The sequence below is a fragment of the Delphinapterus leucas genome, chromosome 20 (assembly GCF_059928025.1).
Source record: "Delphinapterus leucas isolate spDelLeu-1000000601 "Yukka" chromosome 20, BTC_Dleu_Yukka2, whole genome shotgun sequence".
NCBI classification, from domain to species: domain Eukaryota; kingdom Metazoa; phylum Chordata; class Mammalia; order Artiodactyla; family Monodontidae; genus Delphinapterus; species Delphinapterus leucas.
This window is the reverse complement of record NC_143148.1, coordinates 15,284,054-15,307,999: the sequence shown is the minus strand read 5'-3', so window position 1 is coordinate 15,307,999 and position 23,946 is coordinate 15,284,054. Positions and strand designations below refer to the sequence as shown.

Genomic DNA, 23,946 nt, shown 5'->3' with positions numbered 1-23,946 from the left:
ACACAGCCTCCTCCCCCCTATGTAGATAAGAAGCATCTTTGTCTTTTAATTGGTATATTTTATCCATCTACATTTAAGTAATTTTCTTATATATTTGGGCTTAAATCTACTGTCTTCCTAGTTTTTTCTGTTTGTTCAACATGTCCTTTCTTCCTTTTTTCCATCTCCTGCCTATTTTTGGATTAATCAAGTATTTTTCTTTTTTTTTTTTTTGCGGTATGCTGGCCTCTCACTGTTGTGGCCTCTCCCATTGCGGAGCACAGGCTCCAGACGCGCAGGCTCAGCGGCCATGGCTCACGGGCCCAGCCGCTCCGCGGCATGTGGGATCTTCCCGGACCGGGGCACAAACCCGTGTCCCCTGCATCAGCAGGCGGGCTCTCAACCACTGCGCCACCAGGGAAGCCCTATTAAAGCTATTTGTTAAAATTTTTTTTTTTTTTTAATCTTTAGGCTCTGTGGTCTGGCAAAGGGATTTTTAAAAAAATTTATTATTTTTTTTGGCTGCTCTGTGCGGCTTGCAGGATCTTAGTTCCCCAACCAGGGATTGAATCTGTACCCTTGGCAGTGAAAGCATGGAGTCCTAACCACTGGACTGCCAGGGAATTCCCATAAAGCTATCTGTTAAATTTTTAATTTTACTTATTGTAATTTTAAGTTATAAAAATTCTATTTGGATATTTTTAATGAATTCTACTTCTGGTTAAATTCTCCATCTTATATCTGTTTTCTTGGAATTTTTGAAAAATTTATTTGGTTGTGTGGGGCCTTAGTTGCGGCAGGTGGGCTCCTTAGTTGTGGCTCGTGGGCTCCTTAGTTGCAGCCTGTGGGCTCCTTAGTTGCGGCTCACCAGCTCATTAGTTGTGGCACACGGGCTCCTCAGTTTGGCATGTGAACTCTTAGTTGTGGCATGCATGTGGGATCTAGTTCCCTGGCTGGGGATTGAACCCAGGCCCCCTGCATTGGGAGTGCGGAGTCTTAGCCACTGTGCCACCAGGGAAGCCCCTGTGTTTTTGGAATATTAATCACAGTTTTGTAATAGCCTGGGTCTGTTTCTGTTGTCTGCTTAACCTCTTGGTTTTTTAGTCATTTTTCTCCAGTCTTTTATACCTGATTATTTATAGTCAAATTCTGGACATTGTGTTTGAAAATTTTTAGAGGCTCTGAAAGTTTCTGAACAATATGTTGTCTTTCTTCAGAGATGATTTAATTTGCCTCTGGTAGGCATACAGAGCATGGGCTGATCAACTTCATCCATTTAAGAATAGTCTGTTTACTGCCTGTTTGTAGCTCTTCTGGGGTCTCAGCTGAAAGTCTGGGATGATTATTAGGAAAGTTCCTCTTTAGAGGGATCTGGACTCCAATTTCTGTCTCCCTAGCACTTTGAGACTGCCAAAATCTCTACTTGGACCTTTAGCCTTTTAGAAGTTACTTTCTGCTTAATTTCATGGCCTTGATTGATGCTCAGTTTGAGAGTCAGCAAATACCTCAGGGGAAATTCCATGCAGAGTGTTGGCTGAATTCAACATGTTTGCTTTCTCTCCAGGACGTTGGCTGTCCAGTCCTGGCTGCTTTGGTTGTTCATTAGTATCATCAAACAATTATTTTAATTAACCATTTCAGTTGTCTTGGGTGGGTTAGTCTAAAACTAGCTTCTCTGTCATAGTCAGAAACAGAAGTCTCCTTTCCCACCTCTTCTTATAGTATTTCTATATTTTAGAGTAAATAACATGTAAATTATGTTCTGTAACCCTAATCCTCACATTATTAACACATTTTGTTAAAATTAGTCATAGAGTTAAAAAGTTTCAATACTCATACCAATTGTTATGACATAGTTTTGATTTTCCTTCTTTCCAGATCTCTCTTTCTTTTCTTAATTTATTCTTTACTGAATTCCTCAAGAAAGGCTGATGGGTCCTAATGAAATTTACATATCTTCTAATTTACTTTATTCAAGTACATAATATTGTTATCAACAATGTTTTTTTATCATTTTATTTTGAATTATTGAATTTTATTTTTTTAAAACAGTAGGTTCTCATTAGTCATCCATTTAATACACATCAGTGTATACATGTCAATCCCAATCTCCCAATTCATCACACCACCACCACCACCACCACCCCCCGCCACTTCCCCCCTTGGTGTCCATACGTTTGTTCTCTACATTTGTCTCAATTTCTGCCCTTCAAACCAGTTCATCTGTACCATTTTTCTAGGTTCCACATATATGTGTTAATATGCGGTATTTGATTTTCTGTTTCTGACTTACTTCACTCTATGACAGTCTCTAGATCCATCCGCGTCTCAACAGATGACCCAATTTCGTTCCTTTTTATGGCTGAGTAATATTCCATTGTATATATGTACCACATCTTCTTTATCCATTTGTCTGTCGATGAGCATTTAGGTTGCTTCCATGACATGGCTATTGTAAGTAGTGCTGCAATGAACATTGGGGTGCATATGTCTTTCTGAATTATGGTTTTCTCTGGGTATATGCCCAGTAGTGGGATTGCTGGATCATATGGTAATTCTATTTTTAGTTTTTTAAAGAACCTCCATACTGTTCTCCATAGTGGCTGTATCAATTTACATTCCCACCAACAGTGCAAGAGGGTTCCCTTTTCTCCACACCCTCTCCAACATTTGTTGTTTGTAGATTTTCTGACTATGCCCATTCCAACTGGTGTGAGGTGATACCTCATTGTAGTTTTGATTTGCATTTCTCTAATAATTAGTGATGTTGAGCAGCTTTTCATGTGTCTCTTGGCCATCTGTATGTCTTCTTTGGAGAAATGTCTATTTAGGTCTTCTGCCGAGTTTTGGATTGGGTTGTTTGTTTTTTTATTGTTGAGCTGCATGAGCTGTTTATATATTTTGGAGATTAATCGTTTGTCCATTGATTCATTTGCAAATATCTTCTCCCATGTTGAGGGTTGTCTTTTCGTCTTGTTTATTGTTTCCTTTGATGTGCAAAAGCTTTGAAGTTTCATTAGGTCCCATTTGTTTATTTTTGTATTTATTTCCATTACTCTAGGAGGTGGATCAAAAAAAATCTTGTTGTGAGTGTTCTTCCTGTGTTTTCCTCTAAGAGTTTTATAGTGTCCGATCTTAGATTTAGGTCTATAATCCATTTTGAGTTTATTTTTGTGTATGGTGTTAGGGAGTGTTCTAATTTCATTCTTTTAAATGTACCTGTCCAGTTTTACCAGCACCACTTATTGAAGAGACTGTCTTTTCTCCATTGTATATCCTTGTCTCCTTTGTATATCCTTGCCTCCTTTGTCATAGATTAGTTGACCATAGGTGCGTGGGTTTATCTCTGTGCTTTCTATCGTGTTCCATTGATCTGTATTTCTGTTTTTGTGCTAGTACCATACTGTTTTGATTACTCTAGCTTTGTAGTATTGTCTGAAGTCAGGGAGTCTGATTCCTCCAGCTCCGTTTTTTTCCCTCAAGACTGCTTTTGCTATTCGGGGTCTTTTGTGTCTCCATGCAAATTTAAAGATTTTTTGTTCTAGTTCCGCAAAAATGCCATTGGTAATTTGTTAGGGATTGCTTTGAATCTGTAGATTGCTTTGGGTAGTATAGTCATTTTCACAATGTTCATTCTTCCAATCCAAGAACATGGTATATCTCTCCATCTGTTGGTATCATCTTTAATTTCTTTCATCAGTGTCTTATAGTTTTCTGCATGCAGGTCTTTTGTCTCCCTCAGTAGGTTTATTCCTAGGTGGTAAATGTGACTGTTTCCTTCATTTCTCTTTCAGATTTTTCATCATTAGTGTATAGGAATGCAAGAGATTTCTGTGCATTAATTTTGTATCCTGCAACTTTACCAGATTCATTGATTAGCTCTAGTAGTTTTCTGGTAGCATCTTTAGGATTCTCTATGTATAGTATCATGTCATCTGCAAAGAGTGAGAGTTTTACTTCTTCTTTTCCAATTTGTATTCCTTTTATTTCTTTTTCTTCTCTGATTGCCGTGGCTATATTGAATAATAGTGGTGAGAGTGGACATCCTTGTCTTGTTCCCGATCTTAGAGGAAATGCTTTCAGTTTTTCACCATTGAGAATGATGTTTGCTGTGGGTTTGTCATATATGGCCTTTATTATGTTGAGATAGGTTCCCTTTATGCCCACTTTCTGGACAGTTTTTATCATAAATGAGTGTTGAATTTTGTCGAAAGCTTTTTCTGCATCTATTGAGATGATCATATGGTTTTCGTTCTTCAATTTGTTAATATGGTGTATCACATTGATTGATTTGCATATACTGAAGAATTCTTGCATCCCTGGGATAAATCCCACTTGATCATGGTGCATGATCCTTTTAATGTGTTGTTGGATTCTGTTTGCTAGTATTTTGTTGAGGATTTTTATATCTATATCCATCAGTGATATTGGTCTGTAACTTTCTTTTTTTGTAGTATCTTTGTCTGGTTTTGGTATCAGGGTGATGGTGGCCTCATAGAATGAGTTTGGGAGTGTTCCTTCCACTGCAATTTTCGGAAGAGTTTGAAAAGAATGGGTGTTAGCTCTTTTCTAAATGTTTGAGAGAATTCAGCTGTGAAGCCATCTGGTTCTGGACTTTTGTTTGTTAGAAGATTTTTAATCACAGTTTCAATTTCATTACTTGTGATTGGTCTGTTCATATTTTCTATTTCTTTTGTATTTCTGTTTCCTGGTTCAGTCTTGGAAGGTTTTACCTTTCTAAGAATTTGTCCATTTCTTCCAGGTTGTCCATTTTATTGGCATAGAGTTGCTTGTAGTAGTCTCTTAGGATGCTTTGTATTTCTGTGGTGTCTGTTGTAACTTCTCCTTTTTCATTTCTAATTTTACTGATTTGAGTCCTCTCCCTCTTTTTCTTGATGAGTCTGGCTAATGGTTTATCAATTTTGTTTATCTTCTCAAAGGACCAGCTTTTAGTTTTATTGATCCTTGCTACTGTTTTCTTTGTTTCTATTTCACTTATTTCTGCTCTGATCTTTATGATTTCTTTCCTTCTGCTAACTTTGGGTTGTTTTGTTCTTCTTTCTCTAGTTCCTTTAGGTGTAAGGTTAGATTGTTTATTTGAGATTTTTCTTGTTTCTTGAGGTAGGCTTGTATTGCTATAATCTTCCCTCTTAGAACTGCTTTTGCCACATCCCATAGGTTTTGGATCGTCGTGTTTTCATTGTCATTTGTCTGTAAGTATTTTTTGATTTCCTCTGTGATTTCTTCAGTGATCTCCTGGTTATTTAGTAACGTATTGTTTAGCCTCTATGTGTTTGTGTTTTTTACGTTATTTTCCCTGTAATTGATTTCTAATCGCATAGCGTTGTGGTTAGAAAAGATGCTTGATGTGATTTCAATTTTCTTAAATTTACTGAGGCTTGATTTGTGACCCATGACGTGATCTATCCTGGAGAATGTTCCGTGCACACTTTAGAAGAAAGTGTAATCTGCTGTTTTTCGATGGAATGTCTTATAGATATCAATTAAATCTATCTGGTCTATTGTGTCATTTAAATCTTCTGTTTCCTTATTTATATTCATTTTGGATGATCTGTCCATTGGTGTAAGTGAGGTGTTAAAGTCCCCCACTATTATTGTGTTACTGTCGATTTCCTCTTTTATAGCTGTTAGCAGTTGCCTTATGTATTGAGGTGCTCCTATGTTGGATGCATATATATTAATAATTGTTATATCTTCTTATTGGATTGATCCCTTGATCATTATGTAGTGTCCTTCCTTGTCTCTTGTAACATTCTTTATTTTAAAGTCTATTTTATCTGTTACGAGTATTGTTACCCTAGCTTTCTTTTGATTTCCATTTGTATGGAATATCTTTTTCCATCCCCTCACTTTCAGTCTCTATGTGTCCGTAGGTCTGAAGTGGGTCTCTTGTATACAGCATATATATGAGTCTTGTTTTTGTATCCATTCTGCAAGCCTGTGTCTTTTGGTTGTAGCATTTAATCCATTCACGTTTAAGGTAATTATCAATATGTACCTATGACTATTTTCTTAATTGTTTTGGGTTTGTTTTTGTAGGTCCTTTTCTTCTCTTGTGTTTCCCACGTAGAGAAGTTCCTTTAGCATTTGTTGTAGAGCTGGTTTGGTGGTGCTGAATTCTCTTAGCTTTTGCTTGTCTGTAAAACTTTTGATTTCTCCACTGAATCTGAATGAGATCATTGCTGGGTAGAGTAATCTTGGTTGTAGGTTCCATCACTTTAAGTGTATCATGCCACTCCCTTCTGGCTTGTAGAGTTTCTGCTGAGAAATCAGCTCTTAACCTTATGGGAGTTCCCTTGTATGTTATTTGTCATTTTTCCCTTGCTGCTTTCAATAAGTTTTCTTTGTCTTTAATTTTTGCCAATTTGATTACTATGTGTCTCGGCATATTTCTCCTTGGGTTTATCCTGTATGGGACTCTCTGCACTTCCTGGAATTGGGTGGCTATTTACTTTCCCATGTTAGGGAAGTTTTTGACTATAATCTCTTCAAATATTTTCTTGGGTCCTTTCTCTCTCTCTTCTCCTTCTGGGACCCCTATAATGCGAATGTTGTTGCATTTAATGGTGTCCCCGAGGTCTCTTAGGCTGTCTTCATTTCTTTTCATTCTTTTTTCTTTATTCTGTTCCACAGCAGTGAATTCTTCCATTCTGTCTTCCAGGTCACTTATCCGTTCTTCTGCTTCAGTTATTCTGCTATTGATTCCTTCTAGTGTATCTTTCATTTCAATTATTGTATTGTTCGTCTCTGTTTGTTTGTTCTTTAATTCTTCTAAATCTTTGTTAAACATTTCTTGTATCTTCTTGATCTTTGCCTCCATTCTTTTTCCAAGGTCCTGCATCATCTTCACTATCATTATTCTGAATTCTTTTGCTGGAAGGTTGCCTATCTCCACTTCATTTAGTTGTTTTTCTGGTGTTTTATCTTGTTCCTTCATCTGGTACATAGCCCTCTGCCTTTTCATTTTGTCTTTCTGTGAATGTGGTTTTTGTTCCACAGGCTGCAGGATTGTAGTTCTTCTTGCTTCTCAACAATATGTTTCACCTGAAAAATTTTTAATATTTTAATGCAGCTTTTTGTCATCAATGTCAATATTATTTTTGTTATTTTTTTTAAAAGTATGTATTGTAATTTATTTTGATTGCTTCAGGTGTTAGTTGCAGGCACACAGGATCTTCATTAAGGCTTGCGGGATCTTTTCATTGTGGCACGCAGGCTCTTTTTTGCATCACTTGGGCTTCTCTCTAGTTGTGGTGTACAGGCTCCAGGGCACGTGGGCTCTGTAGTTAGTGACACACAGCCTCTCTAGTTGAGGCGCGTGAGCTCAGTAGTTGTCGTGCACAGGCTTAGTTGCCCCGTGGAATGTGGGATCTTAGTTCTCTGACCAGGGATCAAACCTGCGTCCCCTGCATTGGAAGGTGGATTGTTTACCACTGGACCACCAGGGAAGTCCCTGTATGATTACTGGAGCTTTTTAGTGTACCTCTACTAACCTTTGGAGTATTCCCTTCTTATTAGTCTTCTTTTCCAGTTTTTAAAAAATTCTTGGTTATTTCTCCATATAGATTCTTTTTTTTTGTTTTTTTTTTTGTTTGTTTGTTTGTTTTTGTTTGTTTTTGTGGTACGTGGGCCTCTTACTGTTGTGGCCTCTCCCGTTGCGGAGCACAGGCTCCGGACACTCAGGCTCAGCGGCCATGGCTCACGGGCCCAGCTGCTCCACAGCATGTGGGATCTTCCAGGACCCGGGCACGAACCCGTGTCCCCTGTATCGGCAGGCGGACTCTCAACCACTGCGCCACCAAGGAAGCCCTCCATATAGATTCTTGAATTAACATGTCTAATTCTAGGAAAAATTCATTCGTATTTTTAATTTGGATTGTGTTAATTTTATTCTACCTCTCTGTTTGCATAAAATACATCTGTTGGATCTTACAGCAAGATTGCTTTTCTAAGGAGCATTATAAGAAAGAAAGAAATCATTTGACTGGCATATTATTCTGTTAAAAGACTAACTTTCTAGTTCTAGAAGAGAATAAATTATTTTCTTCTTCTGCTTGTTGAGTAGAATTTTCCACTGGGATTCAGAATCACAGAGTATCAGTTAAAACTGCAAGCCACCTTATGGCCACCCCTCTTATGCTTTTGGGATCTCTCAGGAAGGAGCCACATGGTGCTGATTTCTCTGAAAGCTGCTTTCTCCAAAGCAGAGCAGCACTTCGTCCAGGAGGTCTCAGAGCAGCTCAGGTGGAGTCATATCCTGATCTCTTTGGTTGCCCTGCTGAGACATCCTCCAGACTTTCCATGTTTTGGGGTCTGCTTGTGTTACCCTAAGAAATAGGGACTGCGTAGTGTAATCTCATGGAGGTTTACCTGGATTTAGGGTGTCAGCTACCCCAGTTTTTCAGTGATAGCTATATATTTGTGTAGAAAACCCCAAACAAAAATATTTTGCTAATCCTTTTAAAACATATACTTAAGGGCTTCCCTGATGGCTCAGTGGTTTAGAATTCGTCTGCCAATGCAGTGGACATGGATTCGAGCCCTGGTCTGGGAAGATCCCACATGCCACGGAGCAACTAAGACCGTGTGCCACAACTACTGAGCCCACATGCCACAACTTCTGAAGGCAACATGCCTAGAGACCGTGGTCCACAACAAGAGAAGCCACCGTAATGAGGAGCCCACACAGCACAACAAAGAGTACCCCCCACTTACCGCAACTAGAGAAAGCCAGCTCACAGCAATGAAGACCCAATGCAGGCAAAAATAAATTAATTAAAAATTTTAAAAAAATAATAAAACATATACTTAAAAACCATTTACACAAATGGATTTAAAGTGTAGTGTTGATCCTTAATTCGAATCAGTGTAGCATTATTGCATTGCATTAGGCCACTTATATCTCTGACCTACAGGTTTTTTCCATTCTAGGTGATAATCTGGTGACTAAAGAAAGCCATTACAAATTAATTTTTGGAACAGAGTTTGGGCAAAAAGAAAAATGACTTTTAGAGTTCATAATTACATATTTCAGAATAAAAAGAAGTAGAATATAGGTGAGTTAGAGGGACAAGATACTTTACATTCATTTTTTTAAAAATAGACTTCATTCATAGTCTCCATTCACAGAAAAATTGAATGGAAGGTACAGAAATTTTCCACATACTCCCTGAGGATTGCATTATTTTTATAAGTTAGTGGGAATCTACATCTTTTTTGTGTTTACATTTTTATACTTTAAAAAATTCAGTTTATTGATGAATATATAATTGACATACATTAAAATTCACTCTTTTTAGTATCCAGTTTTAGGCATTTTAATAAACGTATATAGTTATGTAACTACCACCACAATCAATTTTTAGAACAGTTCCTAAGTCTCCTCATGCTCCCAGTGTTTCTTCACTAAGTTAAATCTAGCTTTTGGGCTAAGAAATACATTTTTTATCATGTTAAGGAAGTAACTGTATATTCCTATTATTTTGAGTGCTTTTTTTATAAATAATGAGTGATGAGTTAATGTCAGATGGCTTTCCAGTGTCTTTAGAAATAAGTGTATAATTTTAATCCTTAGAATAATTAATATTATAGGGATTTCCTTGGCAGTCCAGTGGTTAAGACTCCGTGCTTCCAATGCAGGGGGCATGGGTTCAATCCCTGGTCAGGTAACTAAGATTCCACATGCCGTGTGGCCAAAAAAATAAAATAAAATAAAAATAAATTTTAAAAATGAATAACTAATATTATAAATTTTTTAGAAGATTTACTAATGTTGAACTGCCCTTCCATTCTCAGGGTAAGCCACAGTTAGTTATGATATATTTTCTTTTAGTGTGCTATGAGTTTTGGCATGAATTTTTATAAGTGATATTGGCATATAGCTTTCCTTTACTAGGTTTAGATTTCATTTTTACACTCACTTAAAAATAATTTGGGGGGCTTCCCTGGTGGCACAGTGGTTAAGAATCCACTTGCCTATGCAGGGGACATGGATTCGATCCCTGGTCCAGGAAGATCCCACATGCCATGGAGCAACTAAGCCCATGCTCCACAACTACTAAGCCTGCACGCCACAACTACTGAAGCCTAAGCGCCTAGAGCCCATGCTCTGCAACAAGAGCAATGAGAAGCCTGCACACCGCAACCAAGTGTAGCCCCTGCTCGCTGCAGCTAGAGAAAGCCCACGTGCAACAACGAAGACCAAACACAGCCAAAAATAAAATAAACTTTAAAAAATAACTTGGAAAAAAATAACTTGGAATTATTTTCTTATTTTTAACGTGCTGGGCTACTTTAAATATTGGGCTACATGCTTTCTAAAGTTTTGATAATCTTCAAGATAGTTTTTGGAGAAGGTCTTTGACTACTTTCTCTATATTTTCTTAGAAAATTACCCTTTATTGCCATAGTAGTTCCTTACGATTTTCAAAATATTCTGTTTTATTAATAATTTGTTAGTGTCAAGAAGTGTAAAGGGTCTGAAATTTTACCCTACTTGCAAGCTAACAAGTAGCCTACAGCAGTGCCATGGATGCTGGCAGAAGACACAAGGCTCCTAATCCAAAGGCAGAGGATTTTATTGCTCAAAGCACAACAAGCAGCATGAACATCAACATATTTGCCTTGTTCCTCTTTGCCCACAAGTTCCATGGGGGTGATGCGGATGGTCCAGGTAGATACGTGAGCATTCAGTGAGCTGCATTATGGGAGAGGACCCGGAGTTTAGAGAACCCAAATCTTTCATAATGGGTAATACACATGCATGACCTTTGCTTTGAGGGAGATACTACCTTTATTATATTGAACAGTTAGCAAACCTGTAGGTTGATTTAGAGAGAGAGAGTATCTCTACCTTCCAAGGGTATTTGTTATACAAACATTCTCAAAATTATAGTCCAGAACAAAGGTAGTCAGTGTTTTTGCTTGCAAGGAGTGCTCTGATACCTAGTTGCTGTTTTTTATTTTGTTTGAATGCTTTCCTTTTTTTTTCTTAAAAAAAATATATTTTTTAAATTTATTAATTTTGGCTGTGTTGGGTCTTTGTAGCTGTGCACGGGCTTTCTCTAGTTGTGGCGAGTGGGGACTGCTCTTCGTTGCGGTGCATGTGCTTCTCATTGCGGTGGCTTCTCTTGTTGCAGAGCACGAACTCTAGGAACGCAGGCTCAGTAGTTGTGGCTCACGGGCTCCAGGGCGCAGACTCAGTAGTTGTGGTGCACGGGTTTAGTCACTCCATGGCATGTGGGATCTTCCTGGATCAGGAATTGAACCTGTGTCCCCTGCATTGGCAGGCAGATTCTTAACTGCTGTGCCACCAGGGAAGTCCCTCCTGTTTTTTCTTATTATCTTAGCAGATGGTTAATATATTTCATTTAATTTTTTTCAAACAACCTGGGTTTTTCACTTGCATATTAATTTCATTATTTTTCTGTTATCTAATTAATGGAATTCTGCATTTATTTTAATTTATTTTCTCCTGGGTTCCTCAGTATATTTTGTTGTTCTTTTCTTAAGTTTTGAGTGGGATACTCATATACTTTTTTCTTTCATTTCTATTGCTCTATTTAAATGTATTGATGAATTTTCTTCTAAGATCTGTAGCTGTATTTCATAGATTCTTGATAATGTGGTGTTTTCAGTATTCTAGAAATTCTTCAATTTTTTTAAATTTAGTAAATAGTTTTAAATTTTTGAAGTGAAGATGTCTCTTGGTTTTATGATTTTATTTCTCATTTTGTTTCAGTGATCAGGCAATGATTTGAGTCATTTCAACAGTTTTATACATTTATACGGTAGTCGCAGAAAAATACTTTCCTATCTCTCCTATCCCATCTTCTCCCATCTCTTTTCTTACTTCATTTGCATTTAGATATTCTTCACTCAAATCCCGCATCTGGGTCACTGTCTTCAAGCCCACATCTAACATAGCCTTTATTTGTACTCTCTTGTACTCAGGTGATACCAAATCCCATTCCATAGTTGACAGCCATTCTTCTGTACTCAATATCTACACATGCCTTTTTGCTCAGGATGTCATAAGCCTGTCAATATTAGCATGATTGAAAAATATTTGAGGTCCTTCTCTGGGAAGTACGAAAGTTGCTGCGGCTATGTAGGATTGGAGAGGAGCACCTAGGGAAGATATGGAGGAGCAAGTGTTTGAGTAAATGTAGCACTGATGTAGTAATTGTATGAACTCTGGTGGAGATAAGCAAGTCGTTGTAGTACAGTATAAAAGATTAGAGGCAGGGCCTCCCTGGTGGTGCAGTGGTCACAAATCTACCTGCTAGTGCAGGGGACACCGGTTTGAGCCCTGGCCTGGGAAGATCTCACATGCTGCGGAGCAGCTAGACCCGTGTGCCACAACTACTGAGCCTGCACTCTAGAGCCCACAAACCACAACTACTGAGCCCACGTGCCACAACTACTGATGCCTGCATGCCACAACTCCTGAAGCCCGCATGACACAACTACCGAAGCCTGAGCACCTAGAGCCCGTGCTCCACAACAAGAGAAGCCACCTCAATGAGAAGCCTGCGCACTGCAACGAAGAGTAGCCCCTGCTCACTGCAACTAGAGAAAGCCTGCACACAGCAACAAAGACCCAACACAGCCAGAAATAAAATAAATAAAAAAAAAGGTTAGAGACGGATGTATATATTTGTTAGTGATTACATAATTGTGGGAATTAAATGAGTAACATCTATTGCGAATTTGGGGTTGCTTATTCAATAGTAAGTGAACTTAGAATCATTTCTGCCACTGGGAAAACTTAGGGGTAAGAGACTAATGGAATAACAAGTGAGAAAATTAATAAATATGTTATTGCAATGTTATAGAGACGAGCAACATGTTTCTGGGATAGAGCATAAAGTGCTTAGACTTAAATAGGATCAGCAGGAATATCTTTTCTGAAGAAGTGATTTTTGATTTGAGATCTGAGGATGAAGAGAAGTCAACCATGCAAAATCAGAGGATTTCTCAAAGAAGGAGCAACCTGTCAAGAGCCCTATTTAATGGCAACAGTTGCATTAAACATTAAACAGTGCATTTTGTGAGCTGAAAAGAGGCCTTTATGGCATGAACAGAGAAAGTAAATGGGAGAGGAGTTGATAAGCAGAAGCCTTATTATTCATGCTCAGATATTTCTGTTTTATTCTAATTGTAAAGAGAAATCATTGAAAACGTTTAAGTAGAGAGACTCAAACATTGATCAGCAACAGGGTCATTTATTGTCAGATATAAAAAAGAACAAAACAAAAACATGTGCAGGAACTAGTCCTGTAGATCTTGTTTCAGTCAAACATCTCTGTATAGTTTTAACAGACCTTTAGGTGATTCTTACACACACTTAAATCAGGCCTCAACTGATTTACCTTGTTTGCCTAATCACCAACCTCACCTCCATTCCTGAACTTTCTTTATTCTCTGTTTCCTTTGCCTTGTTTTGAAATGTATGAGAATATAGTCTGTTCCATAATACAGTTAATAATCCATAATACAAATTAGCTTAGTAATGATATGAAGTAGGGAATGATATCAGTATAATGTGGAACTTAGTTGTTTCACAGGTAATTTTCCTTGTTGAATAGTGCCAGAATGGTAGAAATAGATTTATAACATTCAGCAGGAAAGGCAAAAGCCTTTAATTTGATACTTTATTGTTAAGAGCCCTTACACCTCCATATTAAGAAAATTAATAATAAATGCCTACATTCAGGCTCCCTCCCCAGACATGGATACCATCAACCTTGCGTGTCTCCTAGCTGATGACAGGTTTCACGTCATCCTATTTCCATCTTAATGGTAGCCTCACTGGCTCAGGGCTTTATTTTCATGTACAGTGTCTCAGCACCTGAAATCCAGTGTTTTCAATTTTTTGTGTGCATTTTAATATCCATGATGCAGCCTTCAGCTGTGTTGAGCTGCCTTTCAGGTTATCTCTTGAGATATCAATGATTATATTTGTTAGTGCTCTGCCAATAAAGTTGCATAGATTTGAGTGTTCTTCTCCAGCCCTGTTTTCCCCATAAACTCTAATTTTTGGTGTGTAATTTTACAGAAGATAGGTTTTTTTAGGTACACATATGTGTTATTGTAGCAAGGATGCCTATCTTCTAGAGATGTCTAATCTATTCACTGGTAATGATGCTGAAAATTCAGCCTTTGTGCACCAGTGCCATATCAAATCTCGGAGACAGAGGTTTGGGTGAAGTAGAAAAGAATAGCTTTATTGCTTTGCCAGGCAAACGGGGACACAGCAGGCTAGTGCCTCAAGAACTGTGTGTCCCAACCCAGGAGGATTTGGTGAGTTTTATAGCAGTGGTTCAAGGGTGGGGTTGCTGATAAGGATCAGGGTGTGTGCAGGGCCTGTATTCCTTTAATCTGGCTTCAGGTGGTCTCCTGATGAGCTTCTCGAGGTTATCAAACTGTGACTTTCTCTCTGGAACATCTTCTGTTTGGTGGGGGTTTTAGTTCTGCAGAAGAACTCAAAGATTCTGTTATGTGTATCCCTTGAGGTAGAACCAGGACACCCCAAGGCTGTACTGTTGTTTCTTGACTACTCCTTCCTTGTTTCTGCATCCCCTCCCTTCCCTGATTAGCAACTGTTCGAATTTGCCCTTTGGAACTCAGGGAAGGTCATGGAGGCTGGAGTCTGTTCCCTGCAAACAAAGAAATGGGGGACACAGAAAGGCTTCCGTGCCCAGGAGCCCCACAGGGTCCTGCTCAGTTTTAGTAATAGGCATTATTTTAGGTGCTTTTTATTTCTGTATAGTTTTCTTTCTTCTGGAACCGGAAAACAGCGTGTGTTTGCTTTCTTGTTTTCTTTCAGATTTGGAGTCCAGATACAGGACCAATACTTTATCTCCAGAAAAGGACATTTATGAAATATATTCATTCCAGTGGGAGATAATGGAAAGAATTAAAAGCTATGGCCTTCAAGACTCCTTTTTTAGAAATGATTGGGAATGCAAAAGCAAGATTGAGGGGCAAAAGGAACCACAAGAGGGATATTTTGGGCAAGTGAAAATTGCTTCTGAAAAAATGTCCACTTACAAAAGGCATAATCTTCTTGCTGAGTATCAGAGAATTCATAATGGAGAAAAGTTATATGAATGTAAGGAATGTAGGAAGACCTTTATTCGTCGCTCAACACTTAGTCAACACCTGAGAATTCATACTGGTGAAAAACCTTACAAATGTAAAGAATGTGGGCAGGCCTTTAGACAGCGTGCACACCTTATTAGACATCACAAACTTCATACTGGTGAGAAACCCTATGAATGTAAGGAATGTGGGAAGGCCTTTACAGTCCTCCAAGAACTTACTCAACATCAGAGACTTCATACTGGTGAAAAGCCCTATGAATGTAAGGAATGTGGGAAGGCCTTTAGAGTACATCAGCAGCTTGCTCGACATCAGAGAATTCACACTGGTGAGAAGCCCTATGAATGTAAGGCATGTGGGAAGACTTTTAGGCAGTGTACACACCTTACTCGACATCAGAGACTTCATACTTCTGAGAAGCTCTATGAATGTAAGGAATGTGGGAAGGCCTTTGTATGTGGTCCAGACCTTAGAATACATCAGAAAATTCATTTTGGGGAGAAACCCTATGAATGTAAGGAATGTGGAAAGGCTTTTAGAATATGCCAACAGCTTACTGTCCATCAGAGTATTCATACTGGTGAGAAACCCTATGAATGTAAAGAGTGTGGGAAGACTTTTAGATTAAGGCAACAACTTGTTCGCCATCAGAGAATTCATACTCGTGAGAAACCCTATGAATGTATGGAATGTTGGAAGACCTTTAGTAGTTACTCACAACTTATTTCCCATCAGAGCATTCATATTGGCGAGAGACCTTATGAATGTGAAGAATGTGGGAAGGCCTTTAGACTACTCTCACAACTTACTCAACATCAGAGTATTCATACTGGAGAGAAACCTTATGAATGTAAGGAATGTAGAAAGCCTTTTAGATTGCTCTCACAACTTACTCAACATCAGAGTATTCATACTGGAGAGAAACCCTATGACTGTAAGGAATGTGGTAAAGCTTTTAGACTTTATTCTTTTCTTACTCAACACCAGAGAATTCATACTGGTGAGAAACCCTACAAATGTAAGGAATGTAAGAAGGCCTTTAGACAACATTCACACCTTACTCAGCATCAGAAAATTCATAATGGAATTTAATACAAGAAGGCTTTCAAATGTACATGTTACAGAACATCAGAAAATTCATTTTTGAGAAAATTTGTTTCATGCTTATAACTAAGCATTAAAAAGTTTATATTTCAGAAAAAATTGTTGCTTTAAAACCTTCCACCACCATTCAGACATTGTATATCTTCAGCAAATTTATATGAGGAAATAATATAATGAATGCAGGAAAATCTTTAGCCTTATCTATCATTATCACCATTTCAACCCTTTATTACCAGTGTGTTATTAGATAAGGTACTTAAATTTCTGTGCCTCATTTTGCTCACTTGTAAAATGGTGATAGTAGTACTTATGTATATTAGTTATTTATTGCTGTGTAATAAATTACCACAAACTTAGTAGCTTAAAATAATACACATTATCTCAGTTTCTGTGGGTCAGGAGTCTAGGCATAACTTAGTTGGGTTCTCTGCTTCAGGGCCTCTCACAAGGCTAAAATCAAGATTTCAACCATGGCTGAGTCTCATCGGAAGGCTCAACTGGGGAAGGGATGCGCTTCCAACCTCATGTGCTTGTTGACCGAATTAATTCACTGAGGGCTGTTGCGCTGAGGTCCTCAGTTTCTAGCTGGCTGTTGGCTAAATGCTGACTTCAATTCCTTGCTACATGGGCCTCTTCAAGGTGGCTGCTTACTTCATCAGAGTGTGCAAGCCAAGGAAGCAAGAGGCTGCTAGCATCAAAGAAGCTATCGTCTTGTGTAATCCAATCATTGAAATGACATTATTTCATCACTTTTTCTATCTTCTTTTGGTTAAAAGCGAGGAACTAGGCCACCCTACACTCAAGGGAAAAGGCTTACACAAGAGTATGAATACCAGGAGGAAGGGACCACTGGGGCCAATTCAGAGTCAGCCTGCTACATCATGTAATAGAATTGTTGTGAGGAGTGAGTAGTTAATACTTGGAAAAATAGCAGCCACATAGCATGTTTTCTGTAAATATTACCTATAGTTGTTATTAACATCATTAGTATTAGTGAATTCATATGAAAGGAATATCCTATAGAAGTAATAAATGTAGAAATGCCTCCTGTCACTGCTCAGCACTTACTAAACTTAAGATAATTTATTCTGGATAAAATCCAGGAGGTTATGTTGAATGTGAGAAGTTCTTCATCACTTGAGCTGCATCCAAAATTTCATGCTGAAAAGAAACCTTATGAATTTTATGAATATGAGGTTAAGAGTACAACTATTGGAAGAATCAAAGAGAAATATGAAATTATTTTCCCATAATAAATTCCAAAGAGTAAATGTTTTATAATCTCTCATCTCTGACCACCATTCAATTAATTAGAAATTATCAAAAAGGTGGCATAAAGGAACTAACCACTTGGAAATTTAATTGTGTGTGTGTGTGTGTGTGTGTGTGTATGATACTCTTGTATAAAAGAAAGAAAACATTCCATTACAGTCAATATACTTTTTGATGCTCAAATTGCCCCATCTTCAGCCAGTGGGAGTTGGGTCTTTTCACATGACCCCAATAGCAGTTTGATAATTTACTCAGTTATGGCTGCTATGGGAAATGCTTGGGTACCAACTCATTATTCTGAAAACCAATAAATAAATGGAAAAATAAATATTTATTTTGCTTTTCCCATGTGAATCAAGTTTCAGAGTCACCCAAAGCTCATCAAATTAATTTTTTTTTAATTTAAGAAATCTCACCAGTAAATACAGAAAAATTGATAGGATTAGAAAAATTTTCTGGTTCCTAATGGAATAATGGGTCCAGAAAATGATCTTCAGTGGATATTAAAACGATTTGGGAAAAAGTTTATAGTGAGAACGTTACATTGGATTTATCAAGCTGACCACCTCTGAGCCTTTTATTCAATTTTAACGTCTATCAAGGTGGGACTATCAGACAATAGGCACCTCCTGATACAATGCAATTAGGAAGTACGTACCACTACCTATGAAGTCTTACTGCCAGAATAATGAACTGAAGGAATCAAACCTTTAAATCAAAAATTTTAAAGCCAAGAATTTGGGGAATAGATGAAAAAGTAAATGGCACCGCAAGTAAGCAGCCAAGCAGATCCAGAATGTGTAAAATTCTACAAAAAAAAGACCTGATTTCTTCAACTAATGAGTGGCATGAAAAAGAAAAGAAGGGCACTGTTAACAGATTAAAAAAGACGAGGCATATCAACTAAATTCAATATGTGGGTATTATTTGGACCCAGATTGAACAAAATGTAAAACAACATTTTGGAGACTGGGGGAAATGTGGACATGTACTGAGTATTAAATGATTTTTAGAAATATTAGTTTTGTTTGTTAGGGATGATAATGTCAATGTGGTTATTAAAAGATAGAACATCCTATGTGTTAGAGATACATATATATGAAATAAGATACCCAGATTTGCATTAAAATAACTCCAGCAAAAGAAAAAGAAAGCAAATTGGCAAACAGCTAGAAAGTAGATTAGCAAAATGTTGATAATTACTGAAGTAGAGTAGCTGTTTATGAAGGGTTCATTGTTCTAATATTTTTACTTTTTTATGTATTTTAAATAATATTTAAAATCAAAGCTGAAATTATACACTACTTAAGAAATGATTGTTAATGAGATGCCTGCATATCTAAATTTGTCAGATGTAACCAAAGTTCTGTTCAGTGAGAAATGTGTGCCCCTGAATGCATTAAGGAAACTTCGTTTGTGGGCCCAGTCTTCATCTTCTTCACTTACCTGCAGCAATCAGTGCTGGGCCTGTCACGTAGATAAATGTATTAAAGGAATGAATAAGCATTTATGTAAAGAAACAAGAAACAGAACAAAGTAAAACCAACACAAGAGAAGCAAAGTACAATTGAAAGTAGAAATTAAGAGATTAGACACTAGTAGACTTCCAATGTTAATGACTGTATCTTGGCAGGTCTAATCAAGGAAAAGAAAATGAAATATAAACATTCAGCATTAATGATGATAAAAGTGATTACAGATTATCAATAAATTTTCCTTTTAATTATAAGGTAACACTGTATGTACTATATGTATTCCAATATATGTAAAAATATAGAGGGATTACATTTTCTTCTCTATAAGTATGTTATCACAATTGACTGTGCTCTAGAACCCACAGACCAACAAATAAATGTGTGTGTGTACGAAGTTCCTGTTTAAGGAAAAAATCTGATAGTTGTGTAGGTAAAAACCTTAAGAATAGATAATCCTTAACAAGATTTTACCAATTAATTTTACACAGGTGAAATAATCTGATACAAAACTAGATGAAGATAAAGAGCAAAATCTAGACCAACTTCACTTACGAAAATTCTATTCTTCATAATTCTAAATAGTTATATTTAGAATTTCTTACAAAATCAGTCTTCACTAATAGGCCAGTGTTTTGCCTTTCCCAAGTACCAAGTAGCTTCAGAAGACCAGTGTTTAACCAACATTCTCCACAAGTTTGCTTCAGGGAATACTAGTCCTTGATGATATTTGAAAAAAGATATCTTGGGAAAAAGTGTAAATGAAACAAAGGATAAAGTATCTACTTCTGGGGGAAATCCAAGTACACGTTATCAGCTTGTCGAAAGATGTATTAAAGAAATTTTCATTTAACATAGTGTATCTCAAATTTACTTCATTGTGCACTTCTCACTCCAAATACCTTTTAACACCTTTAGAATGTGAACCACTTTGGTAGATGCTACCATAACCACAATGAATGTCTTCAAGGATGTCATTTCAGACATGGTGAGTGATTGTGTTGGGAAGGGGTGAGGAAGGGCACTTTTCTTTTGCAGCTCACATTATACTCTGAAAGCAGCTTCCTGCTTGAATGGAAGGCTAGTGATTTTCTATAGAATGGAAAAGATTCCAGCCTGGTGCTTGATAATGTATGTATTAAACATGCTAAAATATTCTATTAAACAGTGATTAGGACAAAATGATTTTTCATTGTAATAAAAATGCTATATTGAATACCATTTTGTGCGGGGTTTTTATTCTTATTTTTATTTTTTGGAATCAAACCAGTTTATTGAGGGGCTTTGGGGGAGGGTCGAAAGGCTGGGAGGACAAAGAGATCCGATGTCCTCCCAGCCTGGACCTCCCCAGCTTCACAGTCGCTGAAAGCCGTTTTCTTATTTCTTTGAAGAGTTGAGACTCAAAGGTGCATATCTAGAAGTGCTGTGTATACTGTGTTTCACATATTGCTAGATTATTGCTCCATCATTGCACCAATATTGAATCCCTTCATTTATTGAATATGAGTGTCTGTACTTCCCTGATTGCAAGTGAATTGAGCACATTTTTTCATATGCGTTTATTGGCCAATGATGTTTCCCTTAGTGCTTTTTTTTTTTTTTTTTTTTTGCGGTACGCGGGCCTCTCACTGTTGTGGCCTCTACCGTTGCGGAGCACAGGCCCCAAACGCGCAGGCTCAGCGGCCATGGCCCACGGGCCCAGCCGCTCCGCGGCATGTGGGATCTTCCCGGACCGGGCACGAACCCGTGTCCCCTGCATCGGCAGGCAGACTCTCAACCACTGCGCCACCAGGGAAGCCCCCTTAGTGCTTTTTTTATTCATGCATTTTCTCTCTTTCTTTTTGGGTTATCTCACTGATTTTTTTTAGGATTTTTAAAATAATCCAGGTATTTATAATTCCAGGTATTACACATTTATAAATGTTGGACTTATTTTCTCTCAAGGTGGCTTGTGTTTTAACTGTGTTATGGTGTTTATTGTTTTGCATACAGTTTTCATTTTAAGCCATACCAAATAATTGTATTCTTTTTTATATTTTATGTTTTCTGCCATGCATCTGCAAATAGAAATAAGTTCCCTCAATATTTTTTATTATTTATTTTATTTCTATTTCTTATTGCAGTAGCCGGAGTTTTCAGAATAAAGTTGAATACTAGTGGGAATAACTTACCTCATTTTTCCAATTTAATGGAAATCACGTATCTATTTAAACATTTAGTATAATGCTTATTGACTTAGCGTAAATAGTCTGTTATATGTAAGTAGTTTCATTCAGTCCCTGTTCTGCTTAATGCCTGTTAGATTTTGTTGGGAGCTATTTTATCATCTGTTGGTATGAACCTGTTTTTTCTCCTTTTATTTTCTGATGTGATGAATTATGCAGATTTCTTGACAAATTCAGGGGTTCCTACAACCATTCTTAGGTTGAGTAGTTCACTACAACAACTGACCCAACTCAGGAATGTAGTGCAGTTATGATTAGTTTTATTACAATGAAAAGATACAAATTAGAATCAGCTAAAGGGAGAGATGGATGCATAGGACAAAGTGTGGGAGGGATCCAAATGTGGAGCTTCTGGTCATCTTCTCCTTGAACACAAGGATGATATTACCTCCTCTTGGCCATGAGTTGTGACAATATACACAAGAAAGCTTGCCCAAGCCTGTGGTCTCCAGATTTTTTGTTGGTGCTCACATTCTGTCCATGAGGTTAGGCTGATCTTTAGCCTTCAACTCCTTCAGAAGGTTCAAGCTCACACCTTTCAAGTATGAGCATCGAAGTTTCAAGTCTCCAGTTCTTCCAGTGGCCAGAACTGATATGGTGTGTCCCAAAACCTCTATCATAAATCACATTGTTAGACTGGTGGCGAGAGCCCCCAAGCAAACAAAGACACTCCTATCAGGCAGGACATTCTATGGGCCTAGAGATTAATTACAAGTCTAAGGACATGCTGCCTGTAAGTAAAATTCTATACGTATATCCCACAAATGCTCGAATGCTTTGTATTTAACTTGATGTCATCACATTAGGCTGACGACGAGAATCTTTGTAATGTGGGCTTAATAAGAGCAGAGCTGCATGTCAAAGTGAATTTCATGTTTACCTATATTCTATTTTACCAATATACCAGAATAACACGATGTCTTAAAGGGTGCAGGTAGTTTAGAAGAAGTATTATTGGAAAAGGAAAGAAGAGTAAAAATACTCTACTATACCAAGGGATGGAGAGAAACATGTTATTGTTTATTTTATATAGGTAACATCTGTTTAATTTGTCCTATTACATTTTCATTCTCTTTTTTAAAAAGGCTTTTTTTTTTTTTTTTTTTTTTTGTGGTACGCGGGCCTCTCACTGTTGTGGCCTCTCCCATTGCGGAGCACAGCCTCCGGATGCGCAGGCTCAGCGGCCATGGCTCACGGGCCCAGCCGCTCTGCGGCATGTGGGATCTTCCTGGACCGGGGCACGAACCCGTGTCCTCTGCATCGGCAGGCTGACTCTCAACCACTGCACCACCAGGGAAGCCCTGATATTTCTATATATTTCAAAATTATTACCACAATAAGTCTAGTTATGATATGTCACCATACAAAGATATTACATAGTTATTGACTGTATTTCCCACAAGGTACATTTCATATCCATGACTCATTTACTGTGCAGCTGGAGGTTTGTACCTCTTAATCTCCCTCACCTATTTCTCTACTTCCCCCAACCCCTCCCCTCTGGCTTGTTTCATCTCTGTATCTATAGATCTGTTTCTGTTTTGTTATGCTTGTTCATCTGTTTTGTTTTTTGGGCTCCACATATAAGTGAAGTCATAGAGTATTTGTCTTTCTCTGTCAGGCTTATTTCACTTAACATAATACCATCTAGGTCCATCCATGTTGCCGCAAATGGCATTATTTCATTCTTTTTCATGGCGGAGTAATATTTCATTATAATAAATACCACATCTTCTTTATCCATTCATCTGTTGAGGGGTATTTAGGTTGCTTCTATGTCTTGGCTATTGTAAATAATGCTGCAATGAACATTGGGGTGTATGTATCTTTTCAAATTAGTGTTTTCATTTTCTTCAGATACATAACAAGGAGTGGAATTGATGGATCATATGGTAGTTCTATTTTTAACTTTTTCAGGAATCTCCATATGGTTTTCCAGAATGGTTGCACCAATTTACATTCCCATCCACAGGGTTCCCTTTTCTCGACATTCTTGCCAACACTTATTGTTTGTCAGCTTTTTGATAATAGCCATTCTGACAGGTGTCAGAATGATCAGGTCATTCAAGATGGCTGTTCTCTTGCTCTTTGTGAATCCCCTACTCGACCAGTTCCTCCTTCACCTGTAACCTACTCACGTGAACGTCTTTGCCTCCTGCCCCAGCTAGTGATGGTTCTAATCCTCCAGCTAGAATGGCCCCACCTGCTACTTTATTAAAGGGAAACATCTGCCCTCATGATGCATGTTAATCTGAGGGGCTGTGAGGGACGTGCCCCAGCTGCTGGTTTCCCTGGTAACTGGAGCCAAGCTGACGTCATTTCCCCCTATAAATTGTAGCCTCCTTCTCCCTTGAGTAGTAAAGACTGCTGCCATGTCCTACTCGCTGTCTGATGCACACTGTGGGGTGTCACTCCAGGACCTTGCTTCAGGTATGTAAGATCCTCTCACCCAATAAACCACTGATATCTCTGTTGCCATCTCTGGGCTCTTTCTTCGGTCTTGAGGCTGGGCAACTACAAGGCTTGCAGTTCTGTGGGGTACAGCGCAATAGTTGGCCAGCCAGGAGGCTGAGGAAACTCCCACAAGTGCCGTGAGGTCAGGATATAAAGATGTCGGACAGAAAGTTATGGGGGTGATCCCGAGGTGGCTGTCCACTAGCATGTGGGGCCCTGTGGCAGCTGACTACCATGAGGTATGTCTTTCTCTTCCATTATATCAATGATATCCTGTTAACCTCAGAGTCTCTTTCCAGTTTAAAAGTAGCAGC

At 38.0% G+C, this 23,946-nt stretch overlaps 1 protein-coding gene across 11 annotated transcripts in view; it reads left to right on the top strand.

Moving 5' to 3' along the window:
- ZFP14 (ZFP14 zinc finger protein) overlaps nucleotides 1-21,076 on the top strand; it is a 37,232-nt gene extending 16,156 nt beyond the window's left edge. For all 11 annotated transcript variants that reach the window (XM_089902281.1, XM_089902286.1, XM_089902282.1 and 8 more), the window contains one exon: nucleotides 14,831-21,076. In XM_089902281.1, the coding sequence (XP_089758407.1) occupies nucleotides 14,831-16,197 (1,367 nt within the window). In that variant the 3' untranslated portion in view covers nucleotides 16,198-21,076. The remainder of the gene's footprint in view (nucleotides 1-14,830) is intronic.
- The last annotated feature ends 2,870 nt before the right edge of the window (nucleotides 21,077-23,946 follow it).